We start from the raw sequence: 27,288 nt of genomic DNA on the forward strand, positions 1-27,288 counted from the left end.
GAGGCCAGTAGATGGAAATCTCTCACTCAAGCTGATCTACTCTACGATGATCTATATATAAATACAGTTCCTATTTTGAATCTACTGTTTGGCTGGCACATTTCTGTGTGGGTATTATTTATGTTTCTTCTGCGACTGTGTGGGTTTCCTCCCGCAGTTAGGTCAATTGGTGTTTCTGAGGGATGTGCGAGAGTGTCTGTCTCTCTGTGGTAACCCTGTGGTGGACTGGCGCTCACACTGTCCAGGAGGTGCTCCTGTGCCCTATGACAGCTGTGATAGACTCCAGCTGTCCAACTACCTGTCACTAAGTCAGGAAAGTGGTGATGGATGGATGCAGAGAGTTAGATGAAAAACTGATACCACTTCTGCTCGGTGAAATACAGGTATACCAAATTCCACTTACCAGAGGAAATGGGGTCGGCATTACAGTAGCCCTGTTTTTACCCTGTGGTAGTTCAAGCTAGCAGCTGTTGTCTCCAGCTTAATGCTAACAGTACAGATGTGATTCACGCATCTTACTTCCAGAAAGCAAAGTGGGACTGTTTCCCCAAATGATAGGCTATTTATTTGCGATGCAGAACGTCATTGTCAAGAATACTGAAATTCCTCCCCTCTTGGTCTCTGTAACGAGACCTGACACTGCCTCACGTCACCAAATGTTTGTCTACCTTTTGTTTTGTTCATATTATACATTACATTTTGCTGCACCGAGCCTATACTAATAGATGAATTTAAACACTTTAAAAAAAATAATAAAGGTGTAGCTGGTACATTGCCATGCTAGTATTCTGGGGTCACCTAGGCTTGATGGGCAGGTGGTCAGTAGCTTGTTAGCAGGCTCCAGCTGTGAGCACACTGTGACCTTTGACCTGAGTTTGGAGCTTCAAACAGTTGGGAGCTCTCTGTTCTGTTTTCTCTCTCTGTCTCTGAACCTGCTCGTGTAAAGTTTGGGTTTGGGTCAGAGGTCAGGGAGTGAGAAGTAAATAATAATATGGTAAATATTCACACAGAGAGCAATATTACAATATTTATGTTTGATGGTGCTATCCTGGCTGGTGTGTGCTCACCACTGCTTTAGTTAAACAGATTATGGAAACTGCTGCCTCACTTCAACAAAATACTGCTGTATCATTACAGTGGATGATACAGCAGATCTCTTGTTGAGTCACTGATGTGTGTGTGTGTGTGTGTGTGTGTGTGTGCGTGTGTGTGTGTGTGTGTGTGTGTGTGTGTAAATACTGCTGTCTGTCTGTTACTACAATTAGCTGCAATGGGATGATCTCTAATAATCTTTTTTCTGTTCTCACCAGGATAAAACAAAAGACGATGTATATTTTTAAGCACTATAATGTCCTTTATATTGATTAAAACATTGCAAATTGTTAAATGTAGACAAACTATGAGGTGGTAGGATCTACATAAAGGAAATATACACTCATTGGCCAATTTAATAGGTACTGATAAACTACTTATTAATGCAAATATTTAATCAGCCACTTAAAAGGCAGCAATTGAATGGATTTGAGCACATAGACATGTTAAAAACTACCCGCTGGAGTTCAAACTGAGCATGAGAATGAGAAAGGTGATTTAAGGGAATTTGAATGTGGCATCAGACAGACTGGCCTCAGTATTTCATGAGCTGCTGATGTACTGGGATTTTCTTGCAAACCATCACTGAGGTTTAAAGAGAATGGCCCAAAGAAGTGAAAACTCCTTGCTGATGCAAGAGGTCAGATGAGAATGGTCACAGGAATGCAATAACCATTTGTTACAACCAAGATATGCAGAAGAGCATCTCTGAACCCACATCTCGTCAAAACTTGAAGCACGTGGGTTACAGCACTGCCCCTCCTGTTACCTAAGAACAGGAACATTTTGAAAACCAAAATTGTACAACAGAAGATTGGGGAAACTGTTGCCTGGTCTGATGAGTCTTTCTGCTATGACATTTTTGTTACCGTCAGAATTTGGCGTAAACAACATGAAACCAACATCCTTCCTTGTATCAGTGGTTCATGCTGCTGTGCTGATGTAATAATGTGGGAGATTTTGTTGCCATACTTGGGGGCCTTTAATACAAAGTGAGCAAATGCCATAATCTCCCCAAATATTGTTGCTGACCATGTCCATCTTTATGATCACAGTGTTGCAATAATTGGATGGCTGCTTCCAGGAGGCTCTGGTTCCTTGAACACGGCAATGGGTTCACTGTACTCAAATGTATTCCACAGTCACTAGATCTCATCCAGCAGAGCACCTTTGGTATATGGTCAAATGAAAAGCTCTCATCATAGATGCGAAGTCAACAATTCTGCAGCAGCTGTGGTGATACTGTTGTGTCAGTAGGGATGGGTATCGTTTAGGTTTTATCCGATACCGGTGCCAAATCGGTACTTTTGAAACGGTGCCGGTGCTCAAACGGTGCTCAAACCGGTGCTTAAAGAATGGAGAACACAAAATTGGTCCAAAAACCTCTCATGTTCAGCTGTTTTTTTGTAAAAAGATAACAATGTTAGCCTTTTCTGCAGCTATGGGGCATATATGGTATCACTCTTGGCTGGAAGCAGTGCTTAAACAATGGAAAAAACACAAACTTTGTCCAAAAACCTCTCATGTTTAACTGTTTTCCACTTTTTCTTTGGTCATTTTAGCCTTTTTGGCCAGGGTGAAGGGAGTATCTGCCATCAAACAAGAAGACAGCCGCATGTAGCTATGATGATGTTTGCTAGTTCACCTTACATGCATTAATGTAATAACGTGGTTAGCCTACTCAACGTAAATTACACACGAACAACAATTAGCTACTCACGCAGAAAAGAACGGCTGCTGCCACCATCATCCGTCATCATTTCTGCTACACTGGCAGGGCTAGGGGCCAGGACTCTCCTCTTCGTGTTTTTGGGGGATGTTGCATAACAGGCAACCCACCCGCAGTAGATGCGCTCGGTGTGAGGTCTCGCAGCAAGCTATCAAATACGGCGCATTTCTGGGCTTTTAAAAAAACGCTATGCGTCGCCAGGTGTTTCATAGGATTTGAGGTGTTACCTCCTTTGACAGTATCACAGTATCAGCTTAAAGCACTTGTTGCTGCTGAGTTTGCATATTTTGCTATGAAGTACAGCCAGACTTTTGACCGCTTCGCCTTGGACATTTTTAATCTGTAGCTCTGCTCTACAAGAACGTACGTACCTGGGCCCGCCTACTATCCTCGGAAACGTAAAATGATTGGCTAGAAGTGTATCACAGCTCAGGAAAAAAAAGCACCGAAATAAAGCACCGAAATGTGCGCTGCTTTTCGGTCTGGTTACTACCGTTTATGTCAGAACCGGTGCCATCATGGCACCGGACATCGGTACCCATCCCTATGTGTCAGTGTGGACCAAAATCTCAGAGGATTGTTTCCAGCACCTTTTGGAAAGCATTAAGGCATTTCTGATGACATAAAGGGCTTCCAGGCCAATATCAGCAAGGTGTGCCTAATAAATTGACGAATGTATGTTTTTTCAATGAAAACATAAAAACATAAACATTACTTTTTTAATCTTAAAACAAGGCAAGGTCAAGTTTTCAGTCATTTGTCAGTGCTTACTTATACATTTATAATAGAAACTTGATTGTTAACTCCCAAACCAATCATTCCAAAGCTTCCAGTAGTTATCAGATTAACAACATTGTGGATCTTTTATTGAAAACCGTTAGTTTCCATTAGTGTATTAAAACAAAATAGTTAGAATAAAGAAACAGAATGACGATGATTTTTATTTATGTGGTGAAAAAATGGTCACCTAATGGTTGAGTTAAATAAAAATAATGGGCTATGGTATTCCCATTATAGGAATCATGGAATTAAAAAGCTTTTCAGATGTGCTGAAACGTTTATAGTGTCTGATGTTGGAGACACTTACACATGGCAACAAAAAGAGATGATATATGAGACGCCAAATGTATTATGAAAACCTTGAAATGAGGTAACTAAATGCTCTCTGTGATAGATTATTGATGGCTGGCATGTCATCTCTTTTCTTCTGCCATGCTGGAGTCAGTGAGTAAATCCTGGAAGTAACAGCTCTGAGTAACTGTGTAGATAACTGGTCAAATATGTGAAGACACTGAATACTTGGCTTATTTAAGTACTGCTGCAAATGCTTCCACTGTGACTGCACTCTGGATATAATATAATTTTGCGACATGCAAAAGAGTGCCAGAAGCCAGAACTGGCATGGACCACCCTCAGCTCAATTCACACTTATCCCTCATTATTCCATCCATCCCTGTGGTCTCACGAGGGGACAGTGGTGCAGACGACAACACTGAGGAGCTGATTTGCTCCTCAGTTAGAAGAGAATGAAAGATGAGTCAGAGGAGGACACTGAAACGATGAAGAGGACAAGAGTGGTGTTCACAGGCTGTGTAAAAACAAGAGAGACAGAGGGAAGAGGAAAGAAAACAAGATCAGAAGAGGTAAGTAGTTTACAGTGGTGTGTATACAGTGTGTAGGAGGAGTGCAGCAGGAGTAGGAAGAGTAGAAGAGGCATTGACTGGCTTGGCAAGACAATAAAAATAGTGCTGACATGGTACAGTTAATGTGTGTGTGTGTGTGTGTGTGTGTGTGTGTGTGTGTGTGTGTGTGTGTGTGTGTGTGTGTTTGTCAGCAAGTAACAGGGAAGTGGGAGAGTAGAAATGAAATCCTTCCCGGAGCAGTGATTTAAAAAAGAAAAGAAAAGAAGGAATTACGTGAAAACAAAGAATAGAAGTCCGACTGAAGAAAGAGGATAGCACAGGTTGCTTCGATTATGATTCCAGGTGTTAAATGGCACCTATTTAGTTAACTGCTGACAGGATCGATAGGGAAAAATTGAGAAGGGTAGGGAAGATGGAGGGAGGGAAAGTGGCAGAGGAGGATTGGAGACGGTGGGGGCAGCAGGGAGGACTGTGAGAGGAAATATGGTTGCCATGCAAAAGCAATGGAGAACAGAGGTAAAGGAGGGAGAAAAGAGAGATGGAGGGTTGAGATGATGGATGTGCTGCTCTCGTTTTGTGCCCCCTAACGAAGACTCTAATTAGTGTTTGTGTAATTCCACACTGTCTCCTCCGCCTGCTCATCTTAATTAACTACATTCATCTTCCCCTCCCTCCATCCATCCCTTTTTCTCGTCCTCCCTCCCTCTGCCCTCCTAAAATAACATACTGACTGTCTGAACCCCACCTGGACCAGACCTGCTTTTACTTACTCACTATCTCGCTTCCTCTCCCCTCCCTTCCTTTTCTGCCACCCGCTTTTATTCCCCCTTTCTTTCCATCCTTTTCTTTTGCTGCATGTCTTCTTCTTCTGTCTGATGTCTTTCTGCCCACCTCACCTTGAAAATACTCTGTAGTCCTCTTTTCTTTTTTTAATGCTCTGTCTCTCTTGTGGCTGACTCTGTTAGTGCTTGGCTAGTGTAAAAGCCTGCCCACCCCCGTGAGTCTCCAGGGCCATGTATTGTGACGGGCCATTTAGTCCCCCTGGTCATTAATTTCATCAATAGGCTCAAGAAGTAGCAGCGACAGAACCAGAGGTACATGGCTACTCTAAGTGACTCATACATTAAAGTCGACTGACATCTCCCTGACCAAAACAACTAGCCAAATTCAGCAGCAACTGTAAAACAAATTGGGGATGACACGAGGGAACCAAAGCAAGGAAACAAGCTAAAAGGAGTCACATAAATGATTTCAGTGGCTCCAGCTCTGCTTCAGCGGCGTGAGGACCATTTGAGTTTAGGGGACAGTTACAGAACTTGCAATGGCAGTCAGAGGAGAGGCAGAGACAGAAGGGGGTGTGTGAAGTGCATTTACAGATGGAGATGACAGGGCTGTCGATGACTGGTCTGTATTGTGTTATTGTAGAGAGCAGCGGACGGATCGGAGTACCTGCCATCATTTAGCTCCACAGTCTGAAATGGCTTTCCCGCTTTCAGCCTTTCAGCAGTCAGTCAGTGTGACAAAGGACTGCTGGGAGTCAGAGCCTGCATTTCACAAAATCCAATCTCATCTCTGCGCATACACATGAACACAAATGAACACACCAGTGCCCTGGCAGACTTGCATACAGAGTGGTGAATATTCTGCCCACACCTTTCGCACAAACCCAGTCAGACATTCTGCCATACAGGGACCTTAGCACTCACTGTTGCACAAATCAGGTGTCATTCAAAGTCACTGCAAGAGAGGGAAAAAACTGTATTTATGTTTTCTGTACTGTGCATGTGTGTGTTTGCATATGTTTGTGTATATGGATGTTGTGGATGCAGCATGTTTGCTGAGAGCAGCAGAAATTGTTTTATTATCCTCTTTGATGGAGACACCCAAAACCCACTTACATCCATAATGCACCATCACAACCCAGAATGTATTTCATCCTTTAAATTTGCCGGCAGCCATATAGGCATCACACTTTCTAAATCCAGACAAGACACACACACACAAACACAAATGGATAACCCACACACATGCCGCATTGATAGCCATTACAAGCTAATAGGTCCCACCTCCCGCTGAGGGTCAGAGGTTAATCTGCGCTTTTTCACAGCAGTCGAGCAGAGGAAAGGGATGGAAAGGAAGAGAGCGTTGGGGAAATAAAGGCTGACAGAGGAAAGAGGAAGCCAAGCAATGAGGCAACAGAGATAGCTGAAATAAGGGGATTGAGATAGAATAACAAAGAGGAAGCTACAGGCAAGAGAAAAAAATGGAGATACAGAGGAAGAAAGGAAAGAGACAGAAAGCAACAGATACAGGCCCGGATGACACAGAGTGTCCACCATGATGGCCTGGATAGAAGAAAAAAAACATCTCCCCACAGTTCTTTCAACTTCCTGCACATTTATGATGCCACCATCAGATGCACCAGGAAGCTGTCCTTCGGGGTGGAAGGTGCCTTTCGGCATTGATCTTAGATAAGCTTAGCCACTGGAATACCTAACCTTTAACAATAAAAGGAAAATGCAAATCTGACCTTAGATGACAGTGTATGTTAAAGCTCTTCCCACTCACCTAATCTGGGTGCCCACTGAGCTCGGCATCACCTGTGCTGCTGCTGTGGCTGATGAAATGTAGATGTTACAAAGAACGGGTGGCAGCTGGCTTTTTCAACCTGCACCTGTTCATTTTCTGTGCACGTGTGTGTATGTGTGTGTGTGTGTGGGGTGGGGTGTGGGGTGGGGGGGGGGTGGGGGGGCATGCGTGTCTGTCTAGGAGAAGGGGTTTTGTTGTTTATGTCTTTCTGTATGTGTATGTGCGTCCGTGCCTGTTGTCTTCAGTGTTTCTGTGTTGTCTGCAGAAGTACACAGTACTGAGACTTCTGATATATGAGGCGTCAGGAGCATTTGTCTAAATAGCCCCAAAGCTGCAGTTGCCCTTACACTTACCCTGCAGTACTGGACATTCACTTTAACTGGAACCTAACAGAACCTTGTGCTGAATGACAAATTCATGAATTTATCTGCATTTTAAAAAAGAACGTTTGTGGAAAAGAAAGATTTCACAGGACTCTTTGCAGTCCATGACTCACTAGCTTGTAGAACCATCTTTAGCAGTAATAACTTAAAGTAATCATTTTCTGTGTGACTTTGCCTCACATCGTTGTGGAGTAAATTTGATCTACTCTTCTTTAAAAGGCTTTGTGGGCATTTACTTATTCACAGTTCTCCTAAGGTCCTGGCACTGAACCACTGAAGCACCTTGAGTCATTTCTTTTTCAGCCATTCTGTTGTAAATTTGCTGTACTTGGGACCATTGTCCTGCTACATGACACAGTTTTTCCAAGATTTAGCTGTTGGACAAATGGCCTCATGTTTGACTGTAAAATACTTTGGTAAACAGAGGAGTTTACAGTTGAGTGAATGACTGCAAGGTCAGCAAAACGAGCCCAAATCATCACCCCCTCCACCACTGTGCTGTATTAATTAATTAATTTTCTCAAATAAGGCAAACCTCTCCATTTTGGTCTCAAAGGTTTCAACTTGTTCCCAAATTCTCGAGTTTTGTTCAGATGCAGATTTTTAAACTGAAGCCATGCTGCCATGATTAATTTTACAGAAACTAGGCTTCCTACTGGCAACCCTTCTGAACAAGACATACTCATTCAGTCTTTCTCTAATTGTACTGTCATGAACTTTAACACCTGAATGCTCAAGATCAGAAAACTCCCAAAACTTCTGCTTTTGTAGAGGGGATCACACCTTCCAATGATCAGTCAACCAAGTGCATTTGATTAGCACTGCTCTTACCCTAGTCACTGCCATGGAAGAAGTAATGATGCTCTTTTTCATAGGGCTGCGAGGATTAATATTAAATTGCTTATGCTATTACTTTGGGACACCTATATCAAAAGAAGATGTAAATACATTGACTTAATTGAGTTAATTTGGGCAATTAACCCCAAAATAAACCTTAATTCAAAGTTAACTAACACATACTCATTTAGACTACTTTCCTTTATTTGTTTTAACTTTTATTTTGAACTCTTTAAACTTTGGTCATCTTGTATCCTTTCTGCTCGGTTCATCACGCACAGATGTTGCACCACAATGACTACACTGATTCCTTTCATTTGAATGGATGGTGCTCAAAGACCATGAAAGTCTAATCCAATGAGCGCCATTACTTTGCTGTGGTGTGGTCTATCACAGTTTTGCTGCTCTATGATTGTAAGTCCATTCTTTTACTAAAACAAATATTTCAACTTGTTTTGAACTGTTAAATTAAAAAGTATATACTGTGAACTATGAAATTATACCAGCTTCTCTTTTTAGGGAAGTAATTATATGAGTGAATATCTGTTTTACTTATTTCATTTGGCATTCGATTCTTTTATAAAATCCTGGCAAGTAACGTGTATTTGACTAACATGTTGCATGCAGACAGCGGAGGCCTTTGTACAGTTTTAAAATGGTTATGCTATAGAAAAGGTAAGCTCAGTACATCTGCAGTAATTGCTGCATCTCTCCTTCCTCCTTTTCTTGCTTCTTTATCTACAGTGAGCCCATCGTTCTCTTCAGTGACGCACCCTATCTGATTTATGTCAAGATCCTTGCTTTAAGAAAAAAATGCAGAGTAAGTGACTGCACGAATGTGTGAGCGTGATAGTGAGAGAGACAGGGAGGGCGGGAAGAGAGATCTGCCATTGTGCTCGCTCTCTCTATGTGTGAGATGCTGGTTAGATATTTGCATGAAGGCTGTCGTTAAAATGATACACCTCTTAGCCTCGGCTGAAAATCAAGATTCCCTGAAGGCGCTGCATCAATTAAAAATTACAATTATTTATCCAAAGTGAGACATAATCTCGACACTCGACTCTAAATGACAGAAACAGCGTGAGTGTTTACTCATCGCTGGAGTGTTGATTGCCGTGTGTTTGCATGTGTGTCTGGATGCCAGGGTGTAGCATCTTCTGAAGCTAACTAAACTTCTTCCGACTTTTCTAAACGGATCTCTCGCGTTCTTTTTCTTTTTTCTCCTCTAAGAAATCTATCAAGAGTGATTCCCTGCATTAAAATAGCACGTGAAACAGGAACCTCAGCATTCCAGTTTTTTTGGATTAGCGTCAGTCTCTTCTCATTGAAATTTGGGATCATCCCTCTCTCAGCTACTGACACTGACTTCTGATGATGTGGAAGTTAAATAAATAAAATCATTTCTCCATGGTAATTTTCGTCAAACCTGCCAAACGCAGCCTAAATATTTGACATGGAAGGGGAGAAGATCAGTGAGAAGTGAGATCAAAGGATGTGGGAGTGGGGTGTGCGCGCGCGCGCGTGTGTGTGGGGTGGGGGTGCATGCGTGCCAGTGCGTATGGGCGCTTGAGTGTGTGTTGGGATGGTGCAAGTAGTGATGAAACGTATTCTGCACTGTGATATTTTCAACACCACCAAATTCCACTCCAGCTCCACCACACATGGGAATAATCTAAACTCAAAGCAACATCAGTGCGTGCACTCGTGTGTGTGTGTGTGTGTGTGTACACGCGTGTGTGATGGTCTCCAGTCACAAGCGACTATTCTTCATATTCCTGTCGCCTACTCTTCTTCCCTCTCATCTTCCTCTGTCTCCAAAACAACGCGCGCGCACACACACACATAAACACACACACAAAACGATTGTATTTGTCTTTATCAGGCCCTCCATTTTCTTCGCCCCTCCTTGTGTTCGTCTCCTTCGTTCAATATTTCATGCCGTTGAGAGCGTATCTATTCTGAGCTCTCTCTTTCTTTCTCTCTTTCTATATACGCCCTCTCTACCCCCTCTTCCTCCATCTCTTCCTCGTCTTAAAAAACCCTCTCTCCACACATCACTCTTGCTGTCCTCTCCCTCTTTCTGTACCTCTATAAATCTCTACACCCCCCACCCGCCACCCCCACTCTCTATATCTCATTGCACTCCTAATGTTCTGTGCCCCATCTAACTTTTTCTCCCAACCCTGGCTTCCACTCTCTCAGTTCCTCTCCTCTCCCTCTCTTTACTCCTCTTCTCTCTCATCTCCTGCGTCCTCCTCTGGATCAGTTTGCGTGACTGTTCGAAAGTATCAGCTCCCCTTCTCCTTCCCTTAACCCCTCACTCCTTTTTCTTCCTCTTTCCCCCTTGGATTCCCCTCCAACCAAAACACATAGAAAGCCCCGTTCTCTCTTTTTGCACCTCTTTCATTTTTTTTGGCATCCACCCCCTCTTCCTCATCCAATCTTAGTGGCACCTTTCCTTCTCTCCCCCTCTTTTCTTTCCCTCCTACGACACTCTTCCGTACTCATCTCCATCTCCACCCCTCACACACACTCCCCCGGTCTTCTCCTCCTTGCTCTTAGGCTGTACCAGTGTTGTTTTAGGCACAGCGGTGAAAGGTAAACAGAGAAATGGAAAATTCGTGTCAGTCAGTCGGGTGAGAGAGGGACAGGGAGGGAGGGAGAGCAGCAGAGGTGGTGAGGGAGCGGGAGGAGGCGGGAGGAGTGTCAGTACAATTTACTAACACAACAGTGAACAGCGAAGCAGGCCAAGAAACGGAGCGAGCAGGAGGCAGAGTGAGAAAGAGACTCCCAGTTCAAGAATGCCATCAGAACAAAAGTATTCAACAAAAAAAGGCTTTGCTGTATATTCACATGATGTTCATGCACATACAAGAGCCCTGCTGAATTCATCTCTGCAGTGCTTACTTCCTGGTGCCCCAGGAGAGGGATGTGAGCCCTATAGGGGCCTAATATCCAATTATCAGTGCTATGAGAAAGCTCCGATTAGATTTCGAGGTTTCAGAAAGAAGCCCTTGACAGATGTGTTGTTGGCCGGCTATGGGTTGGAAATGTCATAAGAGCCTCTGTGTCACCGCATGCAGTCAGCCCCGAGGTCGTTTCTCATAATAACCCCAATACAAAAGTAATCCAATAGCACTGCAACCCACGCTTGAAAAATCCAACCTGGATGATTAGAATTGACAGGGGCGTTTGCTGAAACAGAGCATGTCAGCGTCTGTTTAAGGGAAACCAAATGGAAAAGCGAGAAACCGAATTTTTATTATTCAAAAAAGGACCAAAACCGTGCCTCTGTGAGGGACAACTTTGTCTTCTTGATCTATAGTTTCCTTTAAAACACAGTCATATAAGATATTTACTGCCAGTATCTTGTAGCCTGTATACACTCAGTCGCCCATGTGCTATAGGATGAGATATAAAGGGCATGTTTACCTAACTGGTGATTTAGATTTCCTCACCTGCTTCTATAGTCACCTTTTTTCCGTTCTCAATAAACCAATTTAAAATATTCAGTGTTTTTGTTACTGAAGAAATAGAGATTGGATAAACCACAGACGCTGCTGTTAAAGATGCACGCTTCACAAATATTCTAGTCTTTTAACCGTGTCATCCCACCTTATAGGAGGAAACATCTTGAACTGTTTATTTTTTTAATGACTGGGAGAAATAATTATTTGATCACTTCTGCTCACTTCTAAAGAAATGAACAGTCTCTATTTTTATGATAGTTTCGTTTTAATAGAGAGAAACAGAAAATCATCTATAAATCTAGAAAAAAAAAACTTCCACATTACATAAAAGTTATAAATTGATTTGCATATCATTGAGTGAAATAAGTATTTGATCCCCAAGAAAATCATGACTTATTGGCGAGCACAGCAGTAGGACGTTTCTTATAGTTGGTCACTAGGTTTGCACACATCTCAGGAGGGATATTGGCCCATTCCTTTTTACAGACACTCTTTCGGTTTATTGGCTGACACTTGGCAACTCACAGCTTCAGCTCCCTCCACAGAGTTTGTCTAGGACTGAGGTCTGGAGGCTGACTAGGCCATTAAATGACCTTATTGTTCTTCTTTAGTCATTCCTCTTCTTACTTTGGTGGTATGTTTTGGGTAATTTTCATCTTCAGTGTTCTGGCTGAGGGAATGAGGTTCATACGGCACATGGTCCCATCCATTAGTAGTAAGTCATCCTGTACCCTTATCAGAAAAACAGACAATGTTTCCACCTCTGTGCTTGACTGTGGGGATGGTGTTCTCTGGGTCATATTCAGCATTTCTCTTGCTCCAAACATGAGGTGTCTTATTGATGCCAAAGAGCGTGCTTTTTAGTTTCATCTCACTACGGCACTTTCTCCCAAGCTTCCTGTGAATCGTTCAGATGTTCACCGGCAAAGACGGGCACGTATGTGCACTTTCTAGACCAGGAGGATCTTGCAGGCAGTGAAGGTTTCGATCTACTACGACATAATGTGCTACCATTGGTGTTCTAGGTGACTTAGGTCCTAACTGCCTTCAGATCACAAATAAGCTCCTCCTGTGTAGTTGTGAGCTGATCCACCATCTTTCTCATTTCGTCACGATCACCCTCGCCCCATGAGGTAAGATCTTGTGAGGAGCTTTAGACCGAGGGCGATTCGGTTGCTATTCTGTCTTTTTCCATAGAAACGAACCCAGCATTAAAATTAGAGACTGTTCATTTCTTTGTAGGTGAGCAAACTTACAAATTAAGCAGGGGATCAAAAGATTATTTCCCCCACTGTAAGGTTACACAATAACACCTGAACAAATTTCATTTGCAATAAAGAGGCAATGAGATGGAAGTTAAACCCCCAGAAAAAGTTAATAAGTGTCCCTCGAGTTTTTAATATTGCATCATAGCCAGGAATAAAACTGGTCAACATTATAAAGGCTGTGTGATAATAACTTGGGAAATTTACTTATTTTGTGAAAAATGAAATATATCCGACTGCTGATTAAGATGCTAGTCAGCAGTTAGCTTAGCACAAAATCTGAAAATGGAAAGTGTGTTTTTATTTTTGAAACTTTTTTTTATTACTGTTTTCTATCATGGTGGCAGCATGCAATTAAAAGTGGGCAGGTAGAGGAAAAAAACAAAGGAGGGGGGCTTCAGAAGAAAGCACAATTTATGCTGAGCTGAAAATAACCTTGTTCATATTTAGCACACAGAGTAACCTCACGCTCTGAAAGAATATCATTTTCTCAAAGTTCAAGCACCAGTCTTTTTAAGGCAGAACGATTGAATACGAGACCAAATATTCACTAATTAACTGTACCAGATGTTTGACTGTGCTGCTGTGATACTACACTGTCTAACAAGATCTATGAACTGGACAGGCTGAGGAAGAATGATAGACAGAGGGGCAAGGAGAAAAGGAAAAAGAGGAGTGCTTATTAAAAAAAACAGCCTCCTTGATGTAACAGAGATGGAGAGAGAAGCAGAGGAGATCTGGACACCACCAGAAACAGAGCTAACAAAGGACAGAAGCAAACTACCAGGTAGAACGTTGCACACAGAGGAGAGAATTTTCATCGAAATCTGAGGGGGGAAAAAAGGTGAGAAGAGGAAGCAAGGATGGACAGAGACAGAGGGGGATAAAATGGACAGCTCGTGAAAGGGTTGGAAGTACCGGAGAAGACAGAGGGATTCCCCAATGGCATTTCATCCCTTTCTCTCTCTTTCTTGCGCCCCTTCTTCCCATTTCCCTCCTTTTTTCTCCCAATAAATCATTCTGACTTATCCTTAACCAACTCATTCCCAGCAGGCAGCTAGAAAACTGTAACAATCTTTCTCCTACCTGCAATTTCTCTCTTTCTCTCCCTCTCTCCACGTGTCTCCTTTCCTGTCTGGTCTGTCTCTCTCTCTCTGTATCACACACACACAAACACACACACCTTAAACACATGGTTGTGTCAGTGGAGGTGAAAGTGGTGGTCGTGGTGGGGAGGGGATTACACCTTGTCCCTGCAGGACATGCAAAGAACTCAGAATCTATCAGACACTGTCTGGATGTGATCTATTTGTGCATTAAAAAAAAAAGGCTGAATCTTAATATTACGGAGGCACATGACTTATCTGCAAGGGTACAGTTTGTATATTTCTGTGTATTAGTGCCCGCAGCGCACGGACGAGCCTGCGTGCGCTGCACCAATAACAGAATAGCAGGTGATGCTCCAACAGCGCTGTATTAAACTGACTTACAGTGTCTGGGGATCAAAGACGGGCAGTTGTGGAGAACAGGCCTGCAAGTGCGCCAGTGTATGCGTGTTTGTAGCTTTTGTAATAAACGGAAACATCCGACAACTCAAGGATACACACACACACACACACACACACACACACACACACACACACACACACACGTCCTTCGGTGTGTGTGTTTGAGTGCGGTGAGGGGGTATAAATACAGATGGTCGCTGCAGACTTCTCTGGCACCGAGGGAGATTCGGAGCTTTTTACTTTCACGCCATCGGTGGAGGTCGAACAGTTGACCAAAAGAAGAAGAAGAAAAAACTTAAAGTTGCAGTGATGCCTGATGGACTGCAGCTCGGCCACGATATTGGAGGAATGCGCTTTTGTCGCTCGCTGGGGGTGGAGTTAAAAAGTGAACGAGTGCTGCCTACCAAACAGAGAGAGGCGGAGAAGGAGGAGAGAGAGAGAAGGGAGAGAGACGGGTGGGCAGGGTGCTCACCGTAAAGGATGGTTGTCGGAAAGAGTCTTGAAGACCTAATGAAACTGGCTGCTTGAATTGTTTGCAGCGATAATAGAGCTCAGTGGTGTGCTTTGCGTTTCTCGGATCCTTGGACGGAAAAAGAACTGCAGTAGCATCCTGATAAAGAAGAAAAAGAACAGTTAGGGACAAAAAGAGGTGGACTTGCTCAGTATCTTTGATTTTTGCATCGTTTTTTCATCCTTCATTTTTTTTTCTTCAGTAGCCTGAGCCTTGTTTTTTTCCTTCCACATCTGCAGCACGTAACTCTTTCCCGGCGCACCGGGCTGTTTGGTGCTCAACGAAAGACCGACCTCCCGTTTGGACCCAGTACCGTCCTCCCACACTCCTCTGGCGGGTTCACAAGCAGCAGTTCCCGGTGAGAAGAGAGGATCAGCTCAGTCAGAAAAAGCAGGGGGGACCGCACATACGGACAATACTCCCCCCCCCCCTCCCCGTTTCTTTTTCTTTTTTTTCTTTTTTTACTTGAAGCCCCCAGGATTTGTTGGGGAGGGAGGGAAGGAGGTCTGGTTTACGGAGGAGGGGAGGGTTCTCAGTTACTTTACAGCGCTATAGACTTTTGAGTTTTTCCAACACTTATTTACTACATCAGGTATGGACTTTGAACGTTTTGTATGAATGCATGAAGCATCTGTTTTCCCCCTCTCCCGTTTGTTAGGCATTTGCTGGGATGTTTGAGTCGCGTTGGTTGGTGGGGTGAAGGGACCGAGAGTGTGGCCGGAGAGACCAAAGGATCGGAGGCCGAGAGAGGAGCCGAGAGCATGGCTCTGGTAGCGCTGTCTCTCTGGGTGCTAATAAGTCTCACCTGGGCGAACCTGCTCCAGGTGTCAGCCAACAGGCATACCGTTTACTGGAACAGCTCTAACATACAGTAAGACCCCATTTTTCTTATGTTTACCAGTCTGTGTTTGTGTGTGTCTACTATTTCTCTTAATATGCCCCCTCTAAAGGGAAGAAAATGATGTGCTCTGTCTGGCCCGAGCTGACGTATTTGTACCATCACACTTGAACTTCATCAGTTGTTTATTTCTCTTGTGAGCCTTGCTTCTAAAGCCTCTATCAGCCTTGCAGCAGTCACCTTCTCTGTCTGTCTTTCTTTTTTTTTAAACTTAATGGAAGAAATGATGTAGATCCACAGGCACTGTTTAAGCAGGCCTCTCACGTTTCTCCTAAGCTATTTTTGAGCCCCAAACAGCTCTGTCAGACCCCTGCTGTGAAGTCAAGGTGGCTCCAAACCATCTTTTCAACACCTTCTGTTGCACAACTGGTCAGACATATTTGGTTTCTGTTCCCTACTCAGCCACCAATCTCTGCTTGTAACATTTTACCCCCCCCTTCTCTCCCCGTCTCTGCTACACCTATGGTGGATGAGAACAGAGAGAAGAAAAGGAAGGAAATCACATGTGATTCTCTTGCCTTCCTCTCCTCTCTCTGTCTTCTCCTCTATCTGGTTCAATTAGGAGCACTTCTTCATCCTGACCCCATTGTGTTGTAGCAGTGTCACTATTCAATCTCTCCTTCCCGCTCCCTCTCCAACTTGCTCTCTCCTTCTATCCCTTCCTAACCCCCTTTCTTGTTTACACTCAGTCCGTTGGCCTTTTTGTTATCCTCCTAATCCCTCGCTCCTCGCCCCTATCTCGAATCAAGTGAAAAAGCTTTTTCTCTCTCTCGTCTTTCTTCTTTCCCCCCCCTCTTTTTGGAAAGCTGCCTTTCTAATACTGTCCTCTTGAGTTCAGGGCTCTGCCACTGGATTCTTAAGAATGAAGCGTCAGTCTGCTGCAACACACTCTGGGTTTATGTTTCCTGGTAGAATTCATAGTAAAATGTTGCATGTTTTAACAGCCATGTTTCAACATGGCCTACAGGCACTTTGTCCTGCGCTTGAATGAACACAGATGAAACGTGTAAGCCATATTTTTAGTAAGTTGTTAGATTTAATATAGTCGGCTTGTCTCAATAATGTCAGAAAATCACAGCTTTATGTGTCAGAAGTACAGAAGAGAGCACGCACCTACCTTTTCGCGCTCCATCTTGCAGTGAATCCTGTCTTTGTGCACAAAGTGTTTCGGATACCAGGTGTCCCTCAGAGCAGCTCAGCATGTGATATTTACCTCTTCAACAGAATTTACCGACCTCCTCGAATGAGCAGTCGGATAAATAGCGGTTCTTTTATGACTGTGCTTATTAAAAGCATAAACAAAGTGAAAGGTCAGAAAATACGGCGTTGTTTTACTTTAAGGAGGATGAATGAGTCTGCCCGCCAACGGTTACTCAAGGCCAGTGATTTTAGTTTACAGCGTGGAATAAAACAAAGAGAGGCAGGTGTATTTATACCTCGCAGCAGAATTACTACACATAAAATGCTGCGTGAAGTAATAGACGCGGAAGGTATGAGGATATTCGTTGTGACGTGAGTGGAAACAATATTAGTTTTCCTGAAAGTAAGAAAATAATCTCTGCACATTTTAGAGAGTAATATTGCACGCACAGTTGCTGCTAATGCATTTTAGCCGGTATTTATTCTCCAAGCACCGCCCGCGTGGAAGGTGCTCATATTCAATTTCTATATTCCCCCCCCCCCGCTATAAAAATTTGATAATAAATGCTAATGAAATTCCACCTTCGCTTTTTATGTAAGAGACAGAAGTTGATTTTGGTAAAACGCAGGAAAAAGAAACACGCTAAAAGGCATAAAAGAAAGGCGAGACGTGAACCCCAGACCTCGGTTCAGTCAGCTCGATGTAACATGAGCTGCGTTAACCTTGGTGAAGTGCAAACTCAATTAAGCAATTTCAGCTGATTGTTTTTTTTTGTTGTAAATTCAGCGTGTGGTCATTTTTTTCTTTCTTTTTTTTTCTTTTCTTTTCTTTTCTTTTTTTTTTAGAAAAATCAGGGCAAGAACTCAAGCAGTCTGGAGCAGCCTAACCTTTAACCCTACTGTCCAGGACTCGAGCACTGCAGAGCCCAGCAGTCAGTCTTTTCTTTCTCGGCAGGTTCCCTGCCTTTACTGTTTTCATCCCAGTGGCAGAATATTCTTAGCCCCTGCAGTGTGAGTCTTTTATAAAAGACTGTGTTTAATTAAAGAACAAGCCGCATCTCAGCGGACCTGCCTCATCCCTGATCTTCCCCGTCTTTTTCTCTCTTTCTCGTTCTCACTGCACACATGCACAATGACAATGCACGAGCAGTGAGTGGGGCTAACTTTTTCAATTCAGCCTACTTAGTGAGTTAGGAGACAAAGGGGCCATGGACAGTGGGACATAAAAGACAGATAAACGGCAGGAGAGCCTGTCTAATCTACTCTTTCATTCACTACTGAACCATTTTTCTGCAGCGCAGATCCTATTTCCAGCATTTATTTTAATCTCTGTACTCAACAGCACAACATCCGACATTTGTAAGGTTGGCTGGCGTGTCTTTAGCCGTTGGCGATCCGCCTCCCTGGAGTTTCTCTAACTTGCAGTGTAGTGTGGAGGTTTAGAAGGCCAATAATAAGCTGTAGTATTGCTGTCAGATTGAGTGGTAAACACATTGTAAAGCCTCAGGACCCAGCAGTTTCTCAACCAGCTTCTGACCCCAAGCCACTCATCAACCACAAGAGACAGGCTGAGACTGTTACCAAGCATTAACTATTTCACACACACACACACACGCTTGCAGAAATGTGGGTCTGCAGGCCTACATTTGTGCGCATGCTAGCTCGCCCACTTACATGCGCAGCTTTGTGTGTGCACGTAAAAACACACGCACATCGCTGCTGTGTACTTTTTTAAACTTCTATAAGATGGATTATTTCCCACGTTTGCGTCTCGCACAAAGGCTGGTGCCACCGCCTATCAGTCACTTGTCACTGATATCCCTGGGCATGAATGTGTGTGTAACGGTGTGCATATTTTTTGCGTGTTTGTGTGAGAGTGAGTGTGTGCATGTGTGTTTGCCCTGTTACAGATGTCTGTGTTCATTGATGGGTGACCGAAACAAAAACAAATCCATCAGCCTGTTAAATCACACATTATCTTCCACCACCTGGCAATTAACCACTGCTGCGAGTGTGAGCGCGCGCGTACGCGAGCGTGTGCGTGGCTATACATGTGTATGCGTGTAATTTAATAACACAGCAGTTAACTGATTTGCATAATAGATATCTGCTGATATCTCTTAATTTATCAGTTGTATATTTTTCAAGCAATTAGGCTGCGGATAAACAAACACATAAGAAACTGTAGGCATTACGTGTGCGTTGTGTGTGTGTGTGTGTGTGTGTGTGTGCGTGCTTGTGCGTGTGTTTGTTCATGACACTGTCACCTCTATGCATACCTCTGGAATAAAGCCAGCTGTTGCAGGGAGAATTTACTCCTCATACCAATGCACATGTGCATGTGTGGTAATCGATGCCAAGGTGGAACTTGTTTTATATTCATCCGGCTTGTCGGAGTGAACAGAGACACGTCACGCAAGGCAGGAGAGAAATAATGCCAGGAATATGAGAAGACTGAGGCGGCGAGAGAGAGAAACACTGCGAGACTGGTTGGAGAAGGGAGGACGAATTCAGGTGGATGCTGTGTTGAATTGTAATAGGGCACGGGCAGGGCGGCCTTCAAAATAATGATGATAATAATGCCCGGCCGGTGCCCTGATCCGCGCGGCGAGTTCGTACACGCGGCTGTGCCTGAGAAAGAAAGAGGGAGACTCTAAGACAGACGGGAGGGTCGAGCAGGCCAATCAACACTCTCCTCGACAGCAACGCAAAACTATCGGTCTCTGAGCCCTACTCGGGACAACAGTATTTACATTTATAAGTAGCTGCACAAAGAAGAGTATTACTCACAATCACCAGACCCGTGGCGTGCATGTGTGTGTACAACCCATCTATCCGTGATGTTTGAGGTGCCACAGCTGTGATGTGTGTTGATGCACCCTTGCAGCAAAAGCCTCACACAGGGTTCTAACTGTGCTATAGACATATTTATCAGACTGTTCATTAGTAAGGAATCATGAGGCCACATGGTGTACAGGTGTGTGTCCATGCGTGGTGTCAGACGTTCACACAGAGATGTCATTAATTAAAAGCAATAGGGAACACCTGTGTGATGGATGACTCCTGTTTGCGTAACAAGATTCAGTGGTCTTCTCTGTCCTGCGCTGCTCCTCACTCTTTATATATGCGTGTGCATGCTGCAGTCATTTTTTTCTGATTGGACAGTCATTGCTTGGTAGGTGAGAGGAGCAATAAGAGATGCAAAGGAGGAAAATAAATGAATTTTTTTTTTTTTTTAAACTTTGCAGATGAGCCAGATATAAAGGGTGTGTGTCTTTCTCTCATTCTCCTGAAAGCACTCATAAGGTGGTGGTATTTTAATTTAATGTCGATTTTATGCGATATTTCCTGCTTTGTCAAATAAACTTGAACTGCATGTGCTAGAAGGTATGTTGCATTGTTTTGAGTTCTTCTTCACCTTTCGCCACCTACACTTTCTTCCTGTTTCTTCTCTCCTCTCCTCTTTTACACTTTGAAATGTTGACTAAAGCCATTTGCCGTGCATCTTTCTCAAAGCTCACACATGAAACACTCAAAAACCCTGAAAAATCAAGCCCACCATGTTTTGGTTTTTTTTGTTTTTTTTTCTGCATCTCGATTGGCCCTTTCATTTCCTCAAATGTTGTCTCGCTTACACCATCGACTAATCGCAAGCGTTGCTGTGAAAATGAAGTACTGATGTTAAGTGTTCGTGCTTGCTTGGCCTTGGGTTTAGCACTAACTGGTCACTGTAATGGTTGGATTCAAAAAGAGCTTTTGGGGGGTCGAGGTGTGGGGGAATTTTACGGCTGTAATTCTACTAACACACATCTGAGAGTCACTGTGAGTCCGGCAATTGTGATCAAGCCTGGCAAAAAGTAAAGGTCTCACAGGTACAAATATCTGACCCAGGATTGGTATTGATTTATGTGACTGCTGATCTTGTTCTGGTGGCTCAGTGGTTAGCAGAGGGTGTTGTTATCAAGCCTTTTAGATTCCCTGTTAGAATTACCAACACTGTGTTGTTGAGGAGTAGAAATGCTTTCACCTCAGAGCTGAGTTAAACAGTCTTTGCTAAATTAATCTTCCTACACGACCTCGGTAAGAGAAGTAAACCATCGATTTAGAAAGAATATGCCTATTTTTATGACCAGGAATAATTAAAAACTGGTGCATGTGTTTGATAGTAATGTGGTTCCCTGTATTTATAATCCTATCAGTGTTTCTAACTGGTTGAGAATTTATTTTTGGTTGTCAACCTCATGGGAGGTGGAGGTGTAGCTTGGTGGGCTGCAGTGAGCTGCACATAAATGCTGTATTGTTGCAGACCGAGTCAGTTTTAAATTTCATCTGCGTTTTTACACAACCTTGTCGTGAAGAAATACTGAATAAATCAGTATTTCTTATAGATCAGTATGTCAACCGGCCAAAACGTCAAGGCTAATCCACATATGACCAGTATGTATTGATAATGTGATATCGATTTACTTGGAAATTGTCAGTGTTGGGTCTTGGATGAGTGACCTATGCGATTAATGACACTGACTAATAAAAACAAACACATATTTCGGACACAGAAACCTCTTTCATTGTATATTACAAACAGTGATTGGTATTGAAGCTTTGTAGGTCAGTGGGTATAATCAATAACGTGTTGCACATAATTTCCAGATTTGCCCTTAGTAAAAGATCTAATCACACTAGTATAGTAGTGTTTCATCCAGTCTGTAACTTAAAGTTGGTTTTAATTGCTTCAGTATATGTCTACATCTACTGGAATGTGCATGTATATTTATGAAGAAAGCACATATTTTATTTTGGAAATTCTGTGCTAATAGTCACAGTTTGACTAGGAAAAGCTGATTTAAATAACAGAGTAGAAAAGCTTGATCATGCAACAGACCCAGTGGTGTGGCTCAAATCATGCATCAATATGAGATTAATTTCTTTAGAAGCTGTTATTTAAAAAAATGTTCTAGGTTGGTGCTCGTGTGGCATTTGGAACGTGCATGTGTTTCCTTATTGGTGCTTCCAGCCACTGCAGTCTAACCAAAGACGGGACTAAGAGTGTGAGTGATTGCTTTTCTTGCTGTGTTCTGTGTTAAGGCCACTGTATACTCTCACAGAAGTGCTGTCTGGACAGTCTTAAAGTGATTAAAAGCTCAGGTGTTCAGACACGGTGGGCGAGTGTTGTCCAATTAATGCAACTTTCCTAAAGCAACAATCTGACAGCCACACCTGGGCTCTGGCCAGGTGTGAAAATTGGGTGATCTCAAAATGCGGTGCAAATTCTTTCCTCCATCTCACTCGCTTCACTCTACTCACTGCCCAACACTCACTGCTAAACTGCACTGTGTTATAGTAACAGTGGGATTGCTTTTGTAGCAAAGCACAAGAGATTGCAGCCAAAATAGGATCTGAAAAACAGCCAGGGACAAATATGAGTCAGCTCTCCCGTTACTTACTCTCAGTGTTTTTGAATTACAGTAACTCTTCTGTGGTCCTCAACAGAGAAAGAGTCTTACTACAAGAAAATCAAATCATTTTTAAGCATTGAGTCTGTTGTTCACCATTTCCATTTCTGCGTTGTCTGGAGAGGTGGGCAAGATAGTATACAACATATAGTCTCAAATTTACATCATGATACCAAAAAAAAATTGCAATAATGATATTTCTGATGATACAGAAAAAAAATTAAAATGAACAGTGATTGATTGATGCTTGCAGGTAGCAGAATTTATAAGTAAATGAAGGGCATTTTTCATCCTTCATTTCCAATAAGATGCTGTCACTGATGTCACCGTTTCTACTTTGAAGTGTGAATCTATTGAAACAAGGTGCCGGCAGCAGCATTATATTACAATAGTAGTGACACAGCATTAAACACAGTGACACAGCGTCACTCAAATGAAAGCACAAAAGTACCCCTGTAGTGTTTTTCTGGGAATTTTAAGTAAAAGTAAAACATGACTTAACAGTTCAGTTTAACAATAGCCAACGTAACTTTATGTTGTAGCCCTAAAGGTGTATATACACTAAAACAGGTGTGTTGTTTTGACCTTTATCAAGAACAGTTTACTTGCATGTTTTGTTGGAGGTTTCTGAAGTAGCTCTCGTATTAGGTGCTCTTCCTCTCAGACATGCCTGGACTTGTCATATTGTTTTCTGTATCTGTGAGTGTTTCTTGTTGTTGAACATAAACCCATGACGTTGCAATATGACACTTTTATATTGCATAGTTATTGTGAACTCTATGGTATGGCACAGCCCTGGTCGTCTAGTCTCTCACCTAAGCGTACTCCAAAAATATTTAACCTTATATGCATTGCTAATAGTTCTGCTTTCTTCTTACCGCTGTACCACTGACTCAAACTTGACCACTTTCTAAGCTTAAACAGATGCAAATCACCGCGTACCTTAAAATGTAAATGATATACTTGCACAATGGCACACACGAGTTCACACAGTCAAACACATTATCATCTTTTCTGTTAATGCTCTTAAAGTCGAGGTCTGTTCAGCATAACCTGGAGTTTATCTCAGGACAGAAGCAGTGTGTGCACAAATCAAATGGTGACTGCAAAGAGGAGTATCCTCAGAAATCACGTTGCAAGAACAAGAGGGGCCACATCAGAGTCACCGAGTCACGCAGCGCTTTAACTTAAAACGGTGCCGTTTGAAGCGGATGAATTGCCTTTTTCCTTGACGGCCATTATTGAATGACCGTCTTCCCTTGTTATCTGTAGATTTTAGGCAAAGTATGGGGTGCAACAAGAATTTATCTTTCCCACCCATGTGTTAAATTTGAGCAAATTGTCCGCAGAGAACAAGTCCCATAGCGACGAGCTGGAGTCAGAGCAGACAAAACACACACACATAAACACAGATGCACGCACTTGATGTTGTTGTTGATATGTACATAATACTCTGAGCCGCTGTCTAAGCTCCAGCAGTGTAATCAGGTGCTAATAACAAGGCTGCGATGTTTACAAGCTGTTTTGGTGTGTGTATGTGTGAAGTATATGTGAACATTCTCTATATTCTATTCCCCACCAGCGCTCTAGGGGCTTTGGGGGTACTAATAATGACTGTCAGCTCCTGCACAGACACACACGGACGCGCACGCACACACCAGATGCTCCAATGGTGTGTTTGTGACGCGGCTAATGATAGCAGCAGAGCGGCAGTCTGAGGCCATATGCTGAGCCTGATCACAACAGAGCGGAGTGGTCTAGCGTTAATAAACTCTACTGACGTGACAATTAGTATTCCTCTGCATAAAGACAGTACAGTTCCACGTGAAAAATGCAGCTGTTTGCATCCAACTCTGCACAAACCAGGAATCAGCTGATGCCAGCCAGGACAATACAGAGGCGCAGCAGGGAAGGAGAAATGTTTCTATTGTCACTGCTCGCTGGGTAGAAATGTTGATGTTTATTGTTGAGCTTCAGTTATGAATATTGTTATCGGCTCGTCAAGACGTAAACATCATCAGATCTGAATTGTGAGGGAATGATGGGAGCTTTTATTGGGAAGTTAGCTTCTCTGTAACAGGTTTTCGTAAGACAGGAAGAATTGTGGTGTGAAAGTCTTGACTGTGAAGGTTTGTTTTAGCACCTGGTAGTAGGGAAAAAGGTCCTCACTTCAGCAAAATGCACAGGACGCAGAATTATGCTTATTCCATCCACAGAGAGACAGCATGTAGAGAGGGAGAGAGTCTTTAATTGAGGTTTTATCCATTTAAGCTGTCACTAAGAGGCCAACTCTGAAACCTTTTAACCACTCTCTTCTCAGTAATGACACAAATCAGAGAGGAAATGTGTTTGTGTCTGAGCTTCAGTGCGAATGTGTGCGGGTGCGGATGTGTTCATGCGTGTTAGCGTTTGTGAAGCAGGAGGGTAATTATGCGGAAATTGGGAAATGGCTAAGTGAATTATGACCTTGTTTCAGCAGAAGGCTTTAATCAGTCCCAGCCAGGCCAGGGAGGGAGGCAGAAATGTTCGCTGCACAAGCACTCTGCTCCTGATGGCCACAGCAGCCAGTCAGTAAAGCTGACAATCAGCCGGTCTGATGGGTCAATGCAAAGCAGTCACTCAGACTGCTTTAGTCCCAAAACCACCTGCAGAAAATGTATGCATGATGATAAGGCTGAAATGAGGGTTGTTGCATTCATGACACTTTGGTTCGTTTTTCTTCATTCTGTATCTGCGCAGCACATAGACTGTACATAAAAGATGCAGCCACTGAAAATTCCAGCCTAGTGCCGGCGTCATCACCATATTGTTATTCTGGAGCCAGCAGCAGCCACATTCAGAGAAAAAGAAGTGCTCTGCTATTGGCTAGTAATAGCAAGCTTGGATAGCAAGCTAATGGGTGCAATGTACAGAGTTAAACAACAGAGCAACAACAGCAGCGATTTCATTCTTCAAAACTGAAGCAAAAACTTCTTGAACACCTGCCAACAGGCCATATTATTTTTGATATAATTAATAATACTGCAGAAGTCACTAAAACCACAAACACTGTTGGGAGAGCTTCACTGAGACGAGGATCGGCTGCCGCTCACTGTGTGACTGAGTGACCCCAACTTTAAGCCTGAATATAAAAAAAAATAGTGAGTTAAACAGTGTTGTAAACATGCTAATATCATCTCTAAGCTTGAGCATTTAAACCTGTTGATCTAATGGGTTTGACTCCCAGTTTAAGCCGTCCCCAAGTGGCTACTGAAGAGTACTGTTGGTTAGGTGGGCTGGTGATTTATTTTCATTATCAATGTCATGTGACAGGTATACTGAAAACACAGAGCCTCTTTTTTAATTTTTATACAGCCTTGGTGCTAATTAAAAAAAGATTTCGAAATGCAATTATATCACTAAGATCATTGTTATTGAAATCACTTAAATGGACATTTCCATTACCAATTAATATATTATCTGAAGTCTAATCGACTGTAATATTCTCAGATAATTTGTGTGATATAACAGGACAAGTGAAATTTGCTTGTTACATTTTAATAGAGGCCAGAGTCACATGTGACATCACCAGATTGCTTGTTTTCTGACCGCTAGCTCAAAATCCCCAAAAATGTTCAGCAGAAAAAGCTTAACCAACTAACTCATATCTGATTGATTTCATGTCCGATTATTGTAGCTTTTGAAAGTGTCCTGTTAATCGTTTTACGAGGCCCTACAATCCAAACGAACATATATATACCACATATTTGTCGTGATCAAAAGTGGAAACTTGGTTTGAATATGACGCAGGAAAAGCTGAGGTTTGTATTTGTAGCTATAGCTTGCTTACTTTGTGTGCATAAATCACGACTACAAGTTTTGGATTCATTTTGGAATGAGCTTGAAAAGATTGTTGTGCCGTAATGTTAACTGGTTCCAGGTGGTGCTGCATAAAACAAGCTGTATGATTTTATTTATTTTTTTATCAGAAAATATGTAGTAGTTCTGCCAAGCATGCGCGTGCTGTTGATGTTGGTCTCAATCTCCGTTTTTTTGCCTGTGATTTCCTGGTGGTTTTATCTGTGCCTTCATTGTTAATGTGTTTGTGCGTACACATGGATGCTTGTGTGTGGGTGTTAAGTGTTCATGTACAGCATGAAAAGCTCCTGCTGTTCTGATGTGTGTAGGGCCAGCCATGCTGCTGTCAGTCAGTGTGCCTCAGAGAGCCTGTGCCGCTCTTGGTCTGGTTGTCTATTTCTGCCAAAGCTGGATCGATGGTGTCCTACAGACTCTGCACTCTTCTCTTGGATGTTTCAGCCTGTTCCTCTTCTCTCTCGCCGTGTATCTGCTGCTCGGCCCTCCCTCCACCTCTTCATCTCACTTGTTGGCTCGGCCTCTTGGCATCACTTCCTCTTCTCCTCCTCATTGTCCTCCTCTGCATCATCCTACTACTCTCAAGTCTCTCTTCACATCAGACAATGAGCTCTCAGTGCGTGTGTGTGTGTGTATTAAGTGTATGCATTTATTAGAGCTTCTTTATGAGGGATTCCTCTTGTTGTATTCACATCTTGTCCAGGTTGCACTTGTGTGGTGAATGCCAATGTGATGCAGCGGTTCTGTACTAGTTTTAACTGGTATGCGTTTGTGTGTATGTGGCTTTGTACCAAAACAGTTCATTCTACAAAAATTAATCCACAATGATTCATCAGTTCATTGTCTCTCATTTGAGGACTTGTGTGAAATGTGTCTGGTTTTGGATAAAAACAAGGTATTTCACATTTATTTAAAAAA

At 42.8% G+C, this 27,288-nt stretch overlaps 1 protein-coding gene across 3 annotated transcripts in view; it reads left to right on the forward strand.

Annotated features, from left to right (window-relative positions):
• Positions 1–27,288, forward strand: part of efna3b (ephrin-A3b) — a 106,812-nt gene that overhangs the window by 20,811 nt on the left and 58,713 nt on the right. The window contains exons 1-3 of one of the 3 annotated variants that reach the window (XM_085473891.1): positions 14,765–15,165; positions 15,267–15,385; positions 15,686–15,898. In XM_085473891.1, the coding sequence (XP_085330017.1) occupies positions 15,789–15,898 (110 nt within the window). In that variant the 5' untranslated portion in view covers positions 14,765–15,165; positions 15,267–15,385; positions 15,686–15,788. Of the gene's footprint in view, positions 1–14,764; positions 15,386–15,685; positions 15,899–27,288 lie in introns of those variants that run through there. The other 2 variants (XM_085473893.1, XM_085473892.1) reach the window with 2 other exon arrangements.

The sequence above is a fragment of the Copadichromis virginalis genome, linkage group LG11, assembly GCF_057382275.1.
Source record: "Copadichromis virginalis isolate Kocher_CV1m ecotype Utaka linkage group LG11, C_Virginalis_male_GT1.1, whole genome shotgun sequence".
Lineage (NCBI taxonomy): Eukaryota > Metazoa > Chordata > Actinopteri > Cichliformes > Cichlidae > Copadichromis > Copadichromis virginalis.